Source organism: Pteronotus mesoamericanus, unplaced genomic scaffold, assembly GCF_021234165.1.
Source record: "Pteronotus mesoamericanus isolate MK-2021 breed Mesoamerican mustached bat unplaced genomic scaffold, CSHL_Meso_final scaffold_36, whole genome shotgun sequence".
Classification (NCBI taxonomy): domain Eukaryota; kingdom Metazoa; phylum Chordata; class Mammalia; order Chiroptera; family Mormoopidae; genus Pteronotus; species Pteronotus mesoamericanus.
The window spans coordinates 16,283,201-16,301,942 of NW_026555313.1; the positions used below are offsets into that span (position 1 = coordinate 16,283,201).

The 18,742-nt window shown below is 36.0% G+C and overlaps 1 protein-coding gene across 2 annotated transcripts in view; it reads right to left on the reverse strand.

Annotated features, from left to right (window-relative positions):
- The window catches only part of ALG9 (ALG9 alpha-1,2-mannosyltransferase), a 127,342-nt gene that overhangs the window by 61,899 nt on the left and 46,701 nt on the right, over nucleotides 1-18,742 (reverse strand). For both annotated transcript variants that reach the window (XM_054592624.1, XM_054592623.1), the window contains exons 10-13: nucleotides 15,353-15,507; nucleotides 13,281-13,410; nucleotides 12,694-12,841; nucleotides 11,240-11,369 (exon numbers count right to left, since the gene is read on the reverse strand). In XM_054592624.1, the coding sequence (XP_054448599.1) occupies nucleotides 11,240-11,369; nucleotides 12,694-12,841; nucleotides 13,281-13,410; nucleotides 15,353-15,507 (563 nt within the window). The remainder of the gene's footprint in view (nucleotides 1-11,239; nucleotides 11,370-12,693; nucleotides 12,842-13,280; nucleotides 13,411-15,352; nucleotides 15,508-18,742) is intronic.

Consider the following 18,742-nt stretch of genomic DNA (forward strand, 5'->3'; position numbering starts at 1 on the left):
GGATGACAGCAGATTTCTCATCAGAAACCATGGAGCCCTCGCAGGTGTGGCTCCATGGATTGAGAGCCAGCCTGTGAACCAAGGGGTTGCTGGTTGGATCCTCGGTCAGAGCACACACATGGGTTGCTGGCTGTATGGGGTGTGCGAGAGGCAACCACACATTGATGTTTCTCACCCTTTCTGTCTCTCTCCCTTCCTGGTCTACAAATTTAAAAATAAATAAAATCGAAAGAAAAGCAAGAAAAGCAAGAAAAGCAAGCAAGCAAGCAAGAAAGAAAAGAAACCATGGACACCAGAGGAAGGAGCACAATATTTTTCAAGTGCTGAAAGAAAAGAACTATCAACCTATAACTTCCTATCTGTAAGAAAAACATTCTTTAGGAATGAATGGGAAATCAAGACATTCGCAGGTGAAAGAAAACCAAGACAATTTGTTATTATCAGATCTACCCTGAAAGAATAGCTACAGGAGTTCTTGAAACAGAAAGTAAATAATAAAAGGAATTACAGAACATTAGGAAGGAAGAAAGAACAACAGAAAAAGCACGGCCCTAATCACTGTGGCTCAGCTGGCTGGGTATTGCCCTGAATGAACATGTTCGAACGCAACTGACCAATGTTTCCCTCTTCCATCAATGTTTCTTTTCCTCTCTTTCTCCCTCCCTTCCCTCTTTCTAAAAATAAATTAAAAAAATCTTTTTTTAAAAAATGGGTATGAATAAAAACAATAGATTTCCTTCTCAAGTTTTCTTAATTAAGTTGAAAGGTTAAAGCAAAAATTACAATACATTCTGACATGGCTGTCATAATATAAGTCGAAGAAATATTTAAGATAATTATGAACAGGGGAGGGTAAGAGAGGTAAGATCTCTACACTTCACTTGAACTGGTAGAGCCATCTAGACAATAGTTTGGCAGTTTCTTAAAAAACTAGACATATACCTAAGTATGAGTCAGCAGTCACATTCCTAGATATTTATTCCAGAGAAGAGAAAAGGTATATCTACAGAAAAGACACGTAACAGCTGTATTTGTAAGAGCCAAATCATCTTTCAATACATGAATGGTTAAACAAACTGTGGTACATCTACACCATGGACTACAACTAAGAAATAAAAAGGAACAAACTACTGATCACACAGCTTGGGTGTATCTCAACGGCATTAAGCTGAGGGGGGAAAAATCAGTCTCAAAGGTGGCACACTATATAATTCCATATATTAACAATTCTTGGAATAATATAATTGTAAAGATGGAGAACAATTAGAGGTAGCCAAGGGATAGGGAGGCTGAAGGTGCGTATAACAATAAAGGAGTAGTACAAAGATCTTTGTGGTGATAGAAAAGCTCTGTACCTTAATTGCAATGGTTCCATGAATCTATATGTGATTAACTGGCAGAGAATTATTCTAACGTCAATTTCCTGGTTTTGAAATTAACTACAGTTATATTGGGAGAGCACTTGTACCCTTCTGTACTATCTTTGTAACATCCCGTGAATGTTTATTTCAAAATAAAAACTTCTTAAAATTTAAAAAAAGGCAACAAGGAGCCTAGAGATTTGGGGGGATAATATGTGTGGCTAAAACTGGTTAACTGGTTTCTGTAATAGAAGGGTATATCTTCCTCAAAACAAACTCAAATAATATAAACTAATAGCAAAACTGACATGAAATCCTCATGAAAACCCTTAGAAATAAGAATAAAAACGGAGAAGACTGAACATACTGACAAGACTTGAAGAAGAAATAAAAGTATCAATCAAAAGAGATATCAATCGTGTTTTCTAAAAAATAAATTGTTAACCAGTCTTGTAGTTAAAGGTATGATATTTAGACAATAAATATTGGGTTGGCCAAAAAGTATGTTTGGTTTATTCACAAGATGGTTCTAGTAGCATTTAGTTGTCTTTAACTTCATTTGAAACAACTCTGTTAAATTGTGCTGTGGCAGCTGTCATAGCAGTGTGCATTTAAAAAAACTTATCAAAATTGGTGAATTTTTGTGTAGCCATTTTAATATTGAAGATGGAAAAAATAAGGAACATTTTCAGCTTTAATATTTCACGAAAGGTAAAAAGGCAACTGAAACACAAAAATGAGATTTGTGCAGTGTATGGTGTATGGAGTGTATGGGTACTGTGACTGATTGAATGTGTCAAAAGTCATTTACGAAGTTTTGTGCTGAAGATTTCTCATTGGACGATGCTCCATGGTCAGGTAGACCAGCTGACGTTGATGGTGATCAAATCGAGACATTAATTGAGAACAATCAACATTATACCATGTGGAAGATAGCCCACATACTCAAAATATCCAAATCAATAAAGTTATTGGTAAAAATGAAAAAGATGTCTTTTATTTTATAGTAAAAACTAAACAGACTTTTTGGCCAACCCAATAATATGAACATTTTTAGTGGGTTGGCATCTTGGAAGGTAACATAAACCTATCTAGCTCCAGTCTTTACTAAAGGCAGGCAGAGATAGCCAAAGAAATCAGAGTTTGGGGTAATTTAAGGATCAAATTAAAACAAGAGGAAGCAGGAGAGTGAAGTATTTCTTTCAGTCTGGGATCTGTTAATGAAGATTGGCAAGATTCACTCAATTACTAACTGTCCAGTTCTGGATCATGTGGGTGATGCAGCAATGGAAAGGATACGATCCCTTTTCTCCAGGAGCTTGTGACCTGGTATTCTAACTAGTGTATACCTAGACCTTCAAGAATGGTAGAGCTTGAGTCCTAATTAGTCAAAATTTCTATTATTACCAGGGTTTGGGGGGGCCTCTCTTGAGTTCAAGAAGAGTAAATGAAGGGCTATTTTAGTAAAAAAAATTTAAAACCAGCTGCTGCATATATAGCCCTATGTTAGGTACTGTGGCAGTTACAAGGATTAAAGACAAAGACATGAACCCTTGTCCTTAAGTAAATGTACAACTTAGTGGAGAACAGGGTCACATACATAAATATATTAAAACAAAACAGAGTAGAAATGAAAATTATTCTGTCCAATTAACTACAATCTAGAAACCTCAAACCACTTATTTTCCCCTAAACACTCAATGTTCTTTTCATACTTCAAGCCTTTGCATATGTTTTTCACTTTGACTGGAATGTCAATTTCCCCGTCCTCTGCCAGAGGGCTCTTAACCTTCTTCTAGGACCCAGATCCCAGGGCACCATTTATGTGATGCTGTCCTCAAACAAAAAAGTAGGGAGAGTCCTTCCTATTTTCTCTGTGCTCCCACAGCATATTATGGCATTCATTACATTGCTGACTATTTTAGAACTGTCTCCCCTACTGGACTCTGAAAGCAAGATTTATGTCCTTTTCTAAATTTATCTTTAGGTTTATCAAAAGAATGTATGCACATAGTTCAAAACTTACATACTGCAAGAGACTTATTAAAAATAGCAGTGCTTTTCTTATTCCCTGGTCCCACTTCCTAGAGGCAACTCTTCCAGCTTCTTCTCCTGGTAGCTTTGCTTTTTCAATTATGAAATAATAATACACACTAACTTCTTCTCGTACTTGATACATCTTGGTATGGATTATTTCTTATGCATCATTTTAGGTACACTTTGTGGGCTCCTTCAACCTGAAAAGTGATGTCCTTAAGTTCTAGGGAATGTTTTCACGTTCTTTGGCAATTTTCTCCATTTCATTTGCTCTCTTTTTCTGGCCCTCTTATTACCTAGATGATGGCCCCTTGGATCTTTTTTTTTCTTTTTCTTAGTTTCTATTTCTTTGTTTTTGTATTGTTATGGTATCGAAGATTTCCTCAACTTTAAAAGTCCTCTGATCATTCATTCTATTGATTTTTTAAAAATCTCCATCATTGCCCTGGCTGATGTGGCTCAGTGGATTGAGCACTGGCCTGTGAACCAAAGGGTCGCTCGTTCGATCCCCAGTTTAGGGCACACATCTGAGTTACTGGCCAGGTCCCCAGTAGGCAACCAAACATTGATGTTTCCCTCTCTCTCCCTTCCCCTCTTAAATAAAATCTCAAAAAAACCCCCAAACTACATAATCTTATTTTTAATTTCTAGAGCACTTATTTTCTAATTGTTTCCCTTTCAAAGAATATGTTTTTGTTATACAGTCCCCCAGATTTTCTTTTATCCTATCAGAGAACATTAATTATAAAAACTTAAAATTTTTTTCAGCTTCCTACATTGTTCTTATTTCTCCCAATTCCTTTTATTCCCAGCATAATTTTTCTTTCTTTTTTTCTTGCTAGAGACTTTTCTTACAGGACAGGAGACTATGTTTTTTGCCACCTTTTTATTTTCAGCACATAGTCAGGAACTTTAAATAAATGGGTGGAGAGCCCTGGTTGGTATGACTCAGTGGACTAAGTGCCGGCCTGTGAACCAAAAGGCCTCCAGTAGATTCCCAGTCAGGGCACGTGCCTGGGTTGAGAACCAGGTTCCAGGCAGGGGCGTGCAAGAGACAAATAAATGATCTATATATCTCTTGTGTATTGCTGTTTCTGTCCTTCTCTTTCTCCCTTCCTTCCCTCCTCTCTAAAAGTAAATAAATAAAAAAAAAAAGGAATGGGTGGATGAATGAACCAATAAAAGCACAGAATTAGAAACATTTAAAAATGATTAAGAATAAAAAGGTCAAAAGATTGGAGATTAATGACACTATGCTGGTAAGGTTTACAGATCATTCTCTGTTTGAGCCAGTGATTCAGGACTGCTGGGAATGCCCCTGCCAACAGATAGTCTCTAGCAAACTTACTGGATGGACAAGCCTTTTGTCCAAACCTCAACAATAGGCAAATTATTTACTTTTATTTAAAAATTCGTAATTCTTTAACTCTTCTCCTGAACAGTCTATTTGCCACAGCAACAATCCTCTTCTACTTCTAGGTTTAAAAAAATTTTTCTTCCTCATAGCTTGGAATAGGTAAACCACATTCATTTTTTTTGAAGCAGTCTATATCTAGTTTGCAGAAAGAGCAGCAAAAGTAGTCCTAGACATACTGAACTGAAATTGCCTAAGAGAAAATTTATCTCCCAATTTTAAGTTCAAGTTCTTGCCCTCAAAGACAGGAAACCAGAGGTCAACTGACAGCATGCTCAGTGTTGTCTGTAAAGCATACCAGAGATCTTTGTGATAGTTTCAAAGATTTGATATCTATAGCCCCTAGTGTGGTATTTTTTTCAAATAATTAAAATAAAACATGATTATAAAAATATTTTTAAATGCATTTTTAAAACCACCAATAATCTTACCACCCAAAGAAAATCACCATTAAGCTGTTATTAAAGGCCCCAGACTTTTTTTCTCTGCAGATATAGATTTTCCCTCACACAATCTTATAATACTAAATATACTGTTTCACTGTAGCTATCTTTAGTTTGACATTTCTCAGTTTGAATCCCTGGTAACACTAGTGACTTCCCCTTAGGTCTAAGAGTCAGAATCAGAAAAAACAGTTTCTCTCAATTTTATCAACATCTCACAGCACAAAATCTGAGACCACACACCATAACCACCTCATCTATAATTTAAAAAACAAAAGATTTGATTTAAATCTGCTTAAAGTGTAACCAAAGAACTCATTTTTTACATCTTCAGATTTAATCATTCTTTCTTACATCAAAAATGACAAAATCATAGGGTAACAACACATCATGAAACAAAAATGTTTCATTTCATTAGTCACAGGCTACACATCAACCAGCTGTTGAAGCTAAAAATATGCCTTAGTTTAAAATTTTGAAAAATACAAGTATTTAAGATTCATTTGAAAGAAATATGACTTCTTTCAGTTTCTAACAACCCACTAGAAGCTTTGGAGAAGAACAAATTAGCACCTCTATCCCAAAAGGAAAAAGGTGGTGGTACGGAAATTCAAACTAATTTGATAATCAACATCACATAGTTTACATCTCATCAATAAATTTTAAGGGTGACAATTTAATATGGCCTCGGATGTAAATAAAAATACATATTCTAAAAGAAATGAAAAGGCTTGATACAGAAGTCAATATATCAATAATAAAAGGTAGGCATTTTGTTGGGAGAGGAGTGAACCAAGGGGAGTTGGGCAATAATAAATATTCTTGCAGCTTTTTTTCATCAACTGTTATAGAGACTACCAAGGATAAACTCCGCAGTGACATTTTCTCAACTCTCAAACATCAGTATCCCACTCAGGTAGCATGACACAGCACAGTGTGCCCCTAAGAGATACCCATCTCTTTTGGCACAGAAGCAGCATATAGACTACCACCTCTGGTTATTAGGTTCCATGGTCCAGGAGTCATATCTCAAGATAAGCTTTGCCACCATAAAATACTTGATTAGAAAACAGGTGATAGAATAAGCTAAAATCTAAACACTGCAACCGGATTTCAGGTGTAGTTACAGCAAATTGGAGAGAGATGCAAAAAGCTATTTCAAGGGTCCTGGAAGCTCACAAAGTCATATGAGAAAGAATACTTCACTCAATTCCAGTAAAAAAAAAAAAAAAAAAATCACAGGTTCTCCTGACTACCTGCCCAGTGTTCTTACTGCATCATTTTTGCAGCTATCAGTATTCTCCTATGCTATTTCCTTTTTTGAAATAGGAACACTCAGGCCTAGGAGGAAACTTAAAAAAAAAAAAAGTTTATTGATTTTAGAGAGAGAGAAAAGGGGGGAAGGGAGGTGGGGAGAGAGAGAGATAAACATTGATGTGAGAGAGAAACATCAATCGATTGCCTCCCATATGTATCCTGACGGGGGATTGAACCCACAACCCAGGTATGTGCCCTGACTGGGGATTGAACCCACAGTTTTTGGTGTACTGGATAATGATCAACCAACTAAGCCACCTGGTCAGAGCAGGAGGAAATATTTGATAGGGAAGATTTCGACTACTTTAGTAGTTTCCTAGCTTTTCATTTTTTTAAAAATATATAGTATAATTAAATTTTTAAAAGCATCATAGACTGCCTTATAGTTTTAACATCTCCCATTTAGCTTTGCTAACTATATATAAACCAATTAAATCTTTAAATTCACAAGTAAAAATTAACTGCACTGTAGAAATGTAAACTCACAGGTAAAATTTTTTGGTCCTTTAGTGGAGGGTCATTAAAACATCACTTAATTTCTAAATGGCAACACAATGGATACTAAAGAATTCATTTCAAAGAAGCATTTTGGATAGCTTTCACTTAAATTCTTAGGGAATTCCAATCTTCTACTATTGCACATATTATAGCAATTTGAATCTGTTTGCTTTGATACTCAAGGCTGATAACAATTAGTAAAACTATCTGTAGGGCAATTTACTTTCTCCTTCAATAAGGACTTCTAAAAAGGGTAGGAGAAAGGATTAAAAGAGAAAGAGAGAGAGAAAGGGAATAGACCCTGACCATTTCTATTAATTGATAAACACAATAATTACTACCTATAGAACCTGGCATGCATATAACAGAGCTCTAGAAATGGAAACTAACTTTTGAAAAAAGTAACATTCAGCCTCTTTATGTCTATTCGGCTACGAAAGAATAATCATTGCATGAAAACATATATTCAAGTGATATACCATATAATATAAACTGTAAGTGGCTTTGGAAGTCAGAGGAGGTGTGAAAAGGATATTGGGGATTAGTGAAACCAAGCTTCTTATCCCAGGACTGATCTTCATCACTTTACAACCTCTCTGAGTCTCGGTTTCTACCATAAAATGAAGAGATCATAGACTTTATGATATTAAATTCCCTTCCAAATCAATAATTCTTTCCCCTGGTTAAATGGTAAAAGCAGGAATAAAAAACAAGATATAGAAAGCTTTGACTAAATATACAGTCAGTTCTGCTATAATACTTGTTTTGAAAATGCAAATTTGTTGTAATGGCAACTGATATATTAGAAAATAATGTGAGCATAATTCAGTTTTTGCATTTGCTTATGTGTCATTTTATCCACAAGAAAAATTAGGTGAGTCCAGAAAACTGCACGCAATTGAACCATTCAGCGTAAGAATATGCAAAGTGCATAAAGACACAACTCAAATACCTCCCAGCTTCTTCAGTTCACTGTGCATTATGAGCCTTGCCCATGATACTTGGTATTATTACTTTCTGTCATATTTCAGATAACCCTTTCACTAGTTCACAAGCTGCAACCCTTCCTACACCACTTCCACAAGCAATCTTGAGGTCTTTCTCAAGGTAAACTAAATGTATCTTGTAAATCCAGACCTTGATTCTGGCCAAAAATCTTGGCATGTACCAGTTTAAAAATGTCACCTGCTCAATAATGGAATGTTTAATAGCTACTCAATACCTGCCATGAAAAAGAATTATTTCTGCAATATAGTTATAACAATGCAGTAGAAAACACAGAACCATTACACTCACTCCTAGTTCTTGATAAACTCAGAGGTAAAGGAGGCTAGTGAAATAAAAAAAGTCACACACATTCACTAGTTTCCACACAGGCTAGAAACAGGAGACAGACGCAAATCATTTAGCACTGAAGGTTTGGCTAAAACCTGTCACTCAGAGCCAAAGGGCAGATAAAAACAATGTTGCCATTTAGCATGCTCAGGAAAGATACATGACATAATTATTTTGCCTTCCTGAATGAACCCAGACTTACAATCAGGACAAATACCAGAAGTAACAAACATAAAGGTAGTACAGTGTGTCCTCCTCTATGCCAGGAAAAGCTATTTTGTCATTACAGCCTTGATCCTGGCACTGTTTCTTAAAAACTACAGCATTATTTTAAAAAATAGTTGAGATTTTTGTTTACATACAAATACACACAGGTATACGAGAGAAAAACATAAAAGAAAAAAACATTAAAATGTTAAGAGTGGTTTAATATTTAGTTAATGAGATTATAGATGATTGCTTTTCTTATTGGTAGCTCTCATTATTTTATACAATAAATGTATATTACTTTAATCATCAGAGAAAAATAAATATCTTTTAAACAATTGACTAAAACAAATGAATTCCTGATTATAGTACATGTGGAATTCACAGGAAGCCATCACACATCTCTTCTACTTTCCAAAGGGTCAAAGGTGAATGGACTAGATCCGGAGGACACCTCCCCCACCAGGCAGGAAAATCCCTTCACCCACAGGAAGGCAGATGAACACCGTGCTAGACACTATACACTCAACAGATATATCTGACTTGTTTGTCCCTGCTTTTATCAGTCAGCTTTTTGATGACTCCTATAAGTATTATAAAAGATCTTCACTTTTTGCGTATAGCTAATATAGGGCCAGTTAAACAAATTTAAGTGTCTGGTAGCAGAAAATACGGAAATAAGATCTAACCAGAGATAACCAGTGACTAAAGTCTAAGGAATGTGCAAAAGGCCAGTGTAGATTTTATAGTCAGCTCTCTCTCAACATCACTATCCCAGCAATGAGAATGTATAGGCTAACTTCTAGATACACAGCACTATCCTAGATGCTGTGGTGAACACAAAAGAAGTAAGGTACAGTCATTCTCTTTACAGCGTTTATAATCTGATGGGGAAAGATATGACATACATATCAATAATATTTAAATAACACAGGACAACATAATTAAATGGCTAAATGAGCAGTACAGATAAATATTTAAGGCATTTAAGAAAGACTGCTCACTATGGACTTATAGTTGGGAAAGGTTTCAGAGAAGAGTTTTGATAGTTATAAGAAGAAAGGTAAATGTAGTCATCAAGATAAGCGAAGTCATTGGAATAGAAAAGGCAATGATGAGCCTGGATCGACTGAAATAAAAGTCAGGTTTGGGAAAAATAGAAGTAAGAAGAGATAGCTAAGCAGTTCCTTTATTGCTAACCAATCTGATAAACCGTTATCTGATTAAGAACATTTGTGGGAAAATCTATGTACCAAACGCCATGCTAAATATGACAGATATAAAATATCTAATTCTCATAATAATTTTCCAAATAGGTATCATTATTTCCATTTTTCCAGACAGAACCTGAAATGAGTTAAACAGGGAAGTTAACTAATTTGCCAAAGACAAGCAACAGAACTGGGATTTGAACTCAGGCCTGCCAGACTCCAAAGTCCATGCTTTTTTCACTACCCCATGCTACCTATTCCTAAAATACAGTTCTGGCAACATCACTCAAATTATATCTTTCCCCATCACAGTGTATTCTCCTACTCTTAACTATTCAGTGTTCCCCTGGTGATGTGATTCCCTATACATCAAAAGCCTGCTCTCAGGAGAGTATCTCAGCTAAAATGAAAATAAACCAGTAACAGTTTACCCTGCCCAAGGGATACTTCCACTGTTACAGGAATCAGAGTCTTAAGCTAGAAGGGAACTTTAATATAAGCCAGTTAGTGGAATATATATCTTATCTTCTCAGGGGGCCAGACCAAATTTGTATCTTATGATGTCCATTTTCAGAGCTTATAGCTAAAGCTCACACAAAGCTTACACTCATAAGTCCTGAGGGTCACCATGGAAGTCTAACCAGCCCCGATCTGAGACACCAAAGGCCAAATGTGGCTCAAGGGAACTAGGACCTGGTATTTCACATTCAAGTATATGACATAATAAGAAAACCTAAACAAAATGTATTTGACATTTAAATTGCTAAATGTTGTCCGAGAGTATGCCTTCTAATAATTCTATAAAATAATTTTTTACTGACTCTAGGAATTATGAGCACTATCTTTACTACTCTCACCTTTTGCACAATCAAGGATTTTACTAGCACCAAATGGCAAAAGTATCATCTTTCAAAGAAACTGAAATAAAATCCGCATGGAATCTCAGAGTGAGTCAAGACGAGTGGGTAGAAGAGCAAGGCCCAGAGAGATATTGCTCCATGGACAAACTGTGAAAACAGCCTTCACTGCTTGTCCATTTGCTAAAACCAGAATATACTAATAGGTCAAAAGTACTGATAACCTGAAAGTTCCCCACCAAGTATTTTGAACCAAGGGAATGAAAAGAGTTTCAGAATGTGTTTTAAAATGATGATCCAAATTCAGCATAAGAAAATTTCCAGCCCAGCTTAGAAAATATATTGAGTTACAAGTTTTACATAGAAAATAAAGGAGGTAATTTGAAAATAAAATTGATACTGTTCATTCTTTCTCAACAAAAGTTGTTATATCCCTTACCCTAAAGAAATCACTTTCTAAGAAATTTCCACTTTATCAATGTTCTAATATGAATGCCAACAGATTTTAGGGGTAGAACTCTTTCTGAAGCAGTGAAAGGAAGAATGTTTTTGCCCTTACATATCTGGATGGCTCCTCCAGGTTCTGGTCGTTCATGTCAGTAGGAACAATCCGGGTAGCCAGCGGTCCCTCCGCAAAAGGTTTTGGTAACTGGCCCCTGAACTCGGATGGAATGAACTGAAGTTGCCAACTGTCAGAAACACAAATAATGAGAATAACTAAAACACAGGGGGCTCAATTGCTAAATGTACTTGAAATAAACAAGCCAAACAAATTTATTTGAAAAATACATCATTTCCCTAAGAGAAAAAATATTTTTACTAAAACCTTAACCAGGGAGCACAGAGGCAGAGGTCACAATTCAGTCCAAGCTCATTGAGAAATTTTAAACTCTCAACCCATTTCACCAATTCTCAGCAATGAATATATAACCAAATGGTCACACCATCAAACACCAGGGAAGCATCAAAGTTTATTGCCAATTACAACTTATCAAGATTAAAGAAAATTCATCAGGTGTATAGAGAAAAGAATGAAATTTAAGAACTCACTATGGGAGGACTTGTAATCATCAAAAGTATCTTTAGTTCTGAAACTATTTCAAATGGAAAGGAAAAGGTAAAGTTAACACTTAAAACATAAGTTGTGATTTAATCATTAATGGCTGATACAGGATCTTCATCAAGCACAAGATACCACTGCCAGCTAATCTGTTAAAGTCAGTCCCCAAATGGAGCAAGATGACTCCATTTTCAAGAAATAGGACTCTTCTCTGTCCAAACTAAACAAATAGAAGGAACTCCAGAACCTATGCTATCCCATCTAACATCTGGGAGCTTAAAGAAAAGTGGTACAGATGTCTTAACCACAGTTTCCTCTAATATCCATACATTGGTGGGAAACTTGCACTATTGTTGGATAATAAATATTTCTTCTCTAAAATCACTCTTCTTTTCCTGGCCGGGTAGCTCAGTTGGTTAGAGTGTCATCCCCATATGCCAAGGTTGCGGGTTTGATCTTCAGCCAAGGTACATATGAGAAGCAACCAGTGAATGCATAAATGAGTGGAACAATAACAAATCGATGTTTCTCTCCTTTCTTTCTCTCTCTCTCTCTTAAGTCAATTAAAAATTTTTAAATAAAACATATAAATAAAAATGAAAACATTTCTTGCTAAAGTTTCTAGGCCACTTTTAGAAGTAAATTAATGTCAGATTATAGAAATTAAAATATGAATCCCCAGGGAGAGCCACTAGCAGGAGCCCAGAGGCCGAAGTGATTTTAGAATTTCCCAGACCTCTGAGGGAAGGGCAGTGCAGGGTGCATACCAAACACAGTCTTCAGTCTACTGAACCTAGGCAGTGGGTACACCGTACAGGCCCCACAGCTCTCTGAGATAATAATTAAAAAAACTTTTTGTGAAAAATCCAAGATAAAAGAAACTTTAAGAAGACATTGCTGTAGAATTTGCTACTTTACTTGATTTAAAACTCTGGGATTAAAGGACAACTTACTTATCAGGCAGGAGGAAGCTGCTAGGAAATCGATACCACTCTTTTCCTACACAGACATTAACAGGTCGTCCTTCTGGGACAGTGTGAATGGTTGGGTCTGTAGCAATTCGGTAAAATTCTGGATATAAATCAAGGGGTGCATGATAGCCTGTAAGGGAGAAAGGTTTGTGAAAGCCAAAAATGAGTAACATGAGATTCTGACATGTAATTATGATACATGTTAATGTCCCACTATAATCTATGTGAAATTAAAGATCATAAAAAATATGTAATCACAGGATTTGAGCCCCAAATATGCACCCTAAGTTTAAAACTTCCTTAATAAGAAAAATCATCCTTCTAAAGGAAAAAAAGTCAAGAAAAGAGAAAAAATTACAGTTAATCACACTTAAAGGAATACTCAATTTCCTCTTCAATCCGAAGATACAGAAGTCACTTCCCAGGCTTAATATTAAGTCCACAGGTTCTCCCTACAGCAAAGTCCTCCTCCCAGGTTAAGCTGAATTGCTTTAAACAATCACACATTAAGCAAAACCCTAGGTGAAGTGCCTCATGAGTATGGGTGAAGGTATTCTCAGTACACTTACCTCTGAACAGAGCGACAGAACGAGAAAAGGATAAAAGTCCAAACAGGAACAGTATTCCTAATGCCAACCAATTTGAAGTCACAGTATAATGCTCTAGGCGGTATCGCTGAAACATGAAGTGGTAACATTTCTAGAAGGAAAGAAAACTGTATTGAAAAAAATAGATATACCTTGCAGAATATATACATCCAGAAAACTTCATAGTAAAACAAAGAAGGAAAAAGCGGCAAAAGAGGTTATATCAAAGATCTGAGCACATGCAAACAGTGAGGTACCCACTCCGAATTCTAAGATTAATGCAAACTCCGTTAAGACAATCTTCGGTCAGCCTGGCTAGGAGGCTTCCGGAGAATGAAATCTCAGTAGTTTCATAGGGAAATTATTTGGATACTTCTCTAAGTGCTTAAAGTGCTAATCATTTCTTTTTTAAATTTTAAATTCTTCTTCATAGCTTCTTTGACATTTAAAGTATCAACCTATTTTGATACAGAGTATTAATCTTTACTTTTCTTGCAGATAAGTTTTCATCACAGTTTTTAGTATCAACAAAATATCTCATGACCAAACAAGAAGAAAAAGGAATTTCTCTCATAAAACATTAGGAAAAGGCTGTTAATTATCTGCTAAACTATATAAACTAAATGAATATTATCACAATATATTTATACATACAAGGTGCCTGGAAAACGTCCAGCCATTGTTACTATAATGAGAACAGTTATGTGTGACATCAATGTAGCCTGGCAGCCAAGGAGAGTGGACTAGAATGTGCATATATGAACAATGATGACTTCACTGTATTAGTCAGTGGGGGTGGTAGACACCATTGAGTGAGCATGTGTACTGTGTGACCATCACATTGAAAATAACTGAGTGAGTAGAACAGTGAATCTACATCAAATTTTGCGCTAAGCTTGAACACTCCTCCTTTGAAACTATTCGGATGATTCAGAAGGCTGCAGCTATGGGAAAATGGTGATTGGCAGCTTTGTCACAATAATGCACCAGCTCAAGTATCTTGTCTCCTGCAGAGTTTTTTGGCAAAACATCAAATCACCCAGGTGACTCAGCCCCCCTACAGCCCAGATTTGGTGCCCTGCAACTTCTGGCTTTTCCCAAAACTAAAATCACCTTTGAAAGGGAAGAGATTTCAGACCATTGATGAGATTCAGGAAATGAGACAGGGCAGCTAATGACGATTGGGAGAACTGTGTGAGGTCCGAAGGTGCCTACTTTGAAGGGGACTGAGGCGTCATTGTCCTGTGTACAATGTTTTTCATATCTTTTATCTTCTAAAATAAACATACCTATTTTTCATATTGCAAGGATGGATACTTTCTGGACAGACCTAGTCATCCATGAATTCTACAGTCTTTGAGAACCACCCCAATAGATTTCTTTCCTTTCTCCTTTCTCTCCTAGACTAGAACTACTTTTGGAAAGCAATTTGCAATACATAACAAGCACCACAGATGTGTTTAGACTCCTTATATATTTTGGGAAATCTGTCTTAAGTAAATAATCCAAATACCTAAACAAAGATATTTATCATAGCATTATTTATAATACTGAAATAAGTGTAAAACCTATTTCAGTATTAAACTAAAAGAGTACAGGGTTTCCAAAGTGATGAAAATGTTCTAATGTTGAATGTAGTGACAGTTACCCATATCTATGGGTACACTATTGGGTTGGCCAGAAAGTTCATTTGGTTTTTTCTGTACGATGGCTTAGCTGTCCATCGTTGAAGAGCGGACATTCCATTAGCTCTGCTTGGGTGCCACCATTTGGTGGTAGGCCCATACAATGACTTGAAAATATACTTGGATTCTGGTTGGCAACAAAGACAAATAACACACAAATTAACACTGCAAATATGTCATCAGCAAAAAAAGATTACAATCAACAGCTAAGCAATCACCACATAAAGATTTAGTAATATGCTCCATATTAGGTTTAATGAATGGATAAAATATCTTAAGTGGAAGCATTTTGTAATTTGCCTTTAAACTTAAGGAACAGTTTAAAATGTGAAACAGAATGAAGCAGATACACATTTTCCTTAAACTTACCTGAAGTGCAGACAGGGCCACAGCACCACAGAGACATATAAGTGGATATACAGGGAACAGAAATCTCTCTTCTTTGTGGGGCTGGATGAAGAAAATTATAAACCAGATATACATTGGAGCCAAGGTAAGCCAATATGGGTGGCCTAAATTCTGAACTGCAAGACACAGAAAAATATCCACCTTTCACCATACTGGAATAAAACAACATATTGAGTTTCACTGTTCTCTTCATCTCAAATGTGAAAACATGGCCTAGGACACCCTATGAAGTGTTTCAATTCTTGTATTCACACCTTCTCCAATGCAGTAAAGAAGTACAAAGAGGTACATATACGCCTAACTAAGCTCTCCAAAGAGATCCAATGTCTAAATGGAGGCACAACACTAGATTTGGCTAGAACAAATGAAAGTCAGGTGAATGGCTAATAGAACTTAATCTGTACATTGAATGAAGAAAAAACATCTCTCTTTAATGAGTCCTGCTACTAAGACTAAAGGTTCCTGAGATTAACAAAAGCATAACATAAACTCATTCTTGGGTTTTAATTTCTATGTTCTGTTGAATACATTAATCTTCTTATTTATACACTGATAGGTCTGTTCAAATAGCTACAGATGAAAGGAAAACAAACAGGAGCCAGATTCTCAAACCCATCACTGATTTTTGTTAAGCCACAAATGACAAAGAGCTATTTCAAAGCTAAAACAACAACAACAACAACAACAACAAAAAACCCCCAACTTAAAGGAAGTTTACTGATCAAGTTTTCTTTTCTCTTCTACACATACTCATCCACTCTGAATCCCAAAATTGGAACCAAAATGTACTTAAAGCATGTGAAAGAATTAAAGGAATTTAACAAACACTAAAACCAAACACCTGTTGGAAAGTTCTTATGGTTAGGTACATGCACACTAAGGGATAAGCCTGCAACCCACAGTGAAGGCATCTCCTACTGTGTTTATGTTACTGATAATGAGCCGTGTATAGAATCACTGGCAAGTGGTAGAGAGAGAGCACCCCCTGTTGTCCATTATGTCTACAATGAACAAGTTCAGAAGAAATGACTGTCATCATGATCCACCATAAAATAAAATTTTTAAAAACTGATTTTTTAATTTAAAAAATCCACCTTAGCAATGCTTAATTTTGCATGCCTAAATTATCTGTATTTTTTTTGTTAAAGTTTATTGATTGATTTTTAGAGAGAGAGAGAGAAATATTTGTTGTTCCATGTATTTATGCATTCATTAGTTGCTTCTTGTGTGTGCTCTGACTGGAGATCAAATCCACAAACATGGCATATTGGTACGATGCTCTAACCAACTCGGCCACCCAGCCAGGGCCTAAATTATCTGTATTTTTATAAAAGAGTTTATTAATTTATTTTTAGAGAGATGAAAAGAGAGGGAGTGAAACATCAATCTGAGAGAGAAACAAAGATCGGTTGCCTCTCATATACATCCCAAACAGGAACTGAACCTGCAATCCAGGCATGTACCCTGACCAGGAATCAACCTGACTACCTTTCGCTTTGTGGGATGACACCCAGCCAACTAAGCCACAATGGTCAGGGCAATTATATGTATTCCTGAAGAAACTCTATAGGGATAAAACTTCTTGAGCTGCAATAACAAGGTTATCTCTTAAACTTTCCACTCTAAGATTTTTATCATGAGATTTCAGGCTATAATTTAGGATTTATCCCTTCCTAGGAAATACGAGATATGTCCAGAAAAAGTCCAGCCATTGTTAATAAAATGAGAACAGTTATGTGCAATATCAACGTAGCATAGCAGCCAAGGAGAGTGGACTGGAATGCATATGTGTAAACAATGACAACTTCAGTGTACTAGTCAGTGGGGGCAGTAGACGCCATTGAGTAAGCATGTGTACTATGTGGCCATCACATTCAAAATGACTAAGTAGATCAACCAATCTGCATCTGATTTTGCATTAAGCTTAAGAGTCCTCCTTCGAAGCTATTACGATGATCCAGAAGGCTGCAGCTATGGGAAAATGGTGATTGGCAGCTTTGCCACAATAATGCACCAGCTCAAGTATCTTGTCTCCTGCAGAGTTTTTTGGCAAAACATCAAATCACCCAGGTGACTCAGCCCCCCTACAGCCCAGATTTGGTGCCCTGCAACTTCTGGCTTTTCCCAAAACTAAAATCACCTTTGAAAGGGAAGAGATTTCAGACCATTGATGAGATTCAGGAAATGTGACAGGGCAGCTAATGACAATTGGGAGAACTGTGTGAGGTCCCAAGGTGCCTACTTTGAAGGGGACTGAAGCATCATTGTCCTATGTACAGTGTTTCTTGTATCTTGTATCTTTTCCAATAAAGGTCCAGTCTTCATAGTACATGGCTGGATACCTTCCGGACAGACCTCATATTTTATGTTGGAATTTTCTTAATTGAAAGAAAATACTCTATCTTTTACAAGTAAACAATCCTTTTCTCTTCTGTGTCTCAAAGGCTAACCAATGTATTTTTAAAATACAGCCTAAAATTTTGAAATGTCCATATAATATATAAAATCAAAACCACAGTTGTACTACATGATGGAATAAGTGGGTAACTTTTCTTTCTTCTTTATATATTTTTCCTTTTAAAAAGTATTGTTGCTATTATAAAATACATAAAAAGTATAAATAAAAAACAGCACTAATTTTCTTACTAGGTGGACATTACACATTTTTAAACCAAACTGGATTCATACTACAGAAAACAGCTTAATATACTGTTTTTATACTTACATTACAAACATTTCCGAATTCTCCACAAGCATAAATTATTTTTATAGTCAGGAAAAAAATGTTACTTTTCAAAAAAAGAAAAAGTGATCCTTGAGAAATACAAGAAATAGAGGAATAAATTATCACCTCAATGGAACAAACAGCTAAATACAAACATGGGGCACTGCAAGATGAATGACCTAGTTTCCTTAGAAATCTTCAGGAGAAAAAAGGTGAGAGTGGAGAACCTCTTAAAAAGCTTCAGAAACATAGTATTAACTTCAGCATATGACCTTTGTTTAGATCCTGCTTTAAAACAAACTGTAAAAAACCATTTTTTCAGACAATGTAGAAAACGTGAATATCAATTTGATATTAAATGATATTAAGGAATGACTTAGTTTTGTTAGAATAATGGCATTATAGTTATGTTAGTGTAGTTAGCTAATTCAAATATTAAGCTTAAGGAACTAGGGAGTTGAAACAAACAGTAAGCTTAATAAACTGGGAGGCTGAAGCAGATATTAGAGCAGCATTCCACTGAGTTCACTAAGAAGCTATTGCATAAACAGACTCATACAAACACTCCAGAGGACTGCTGCTCTGAGGAGACTTAATCCTCAGAGTATACAGGAAATCTCCCAAGG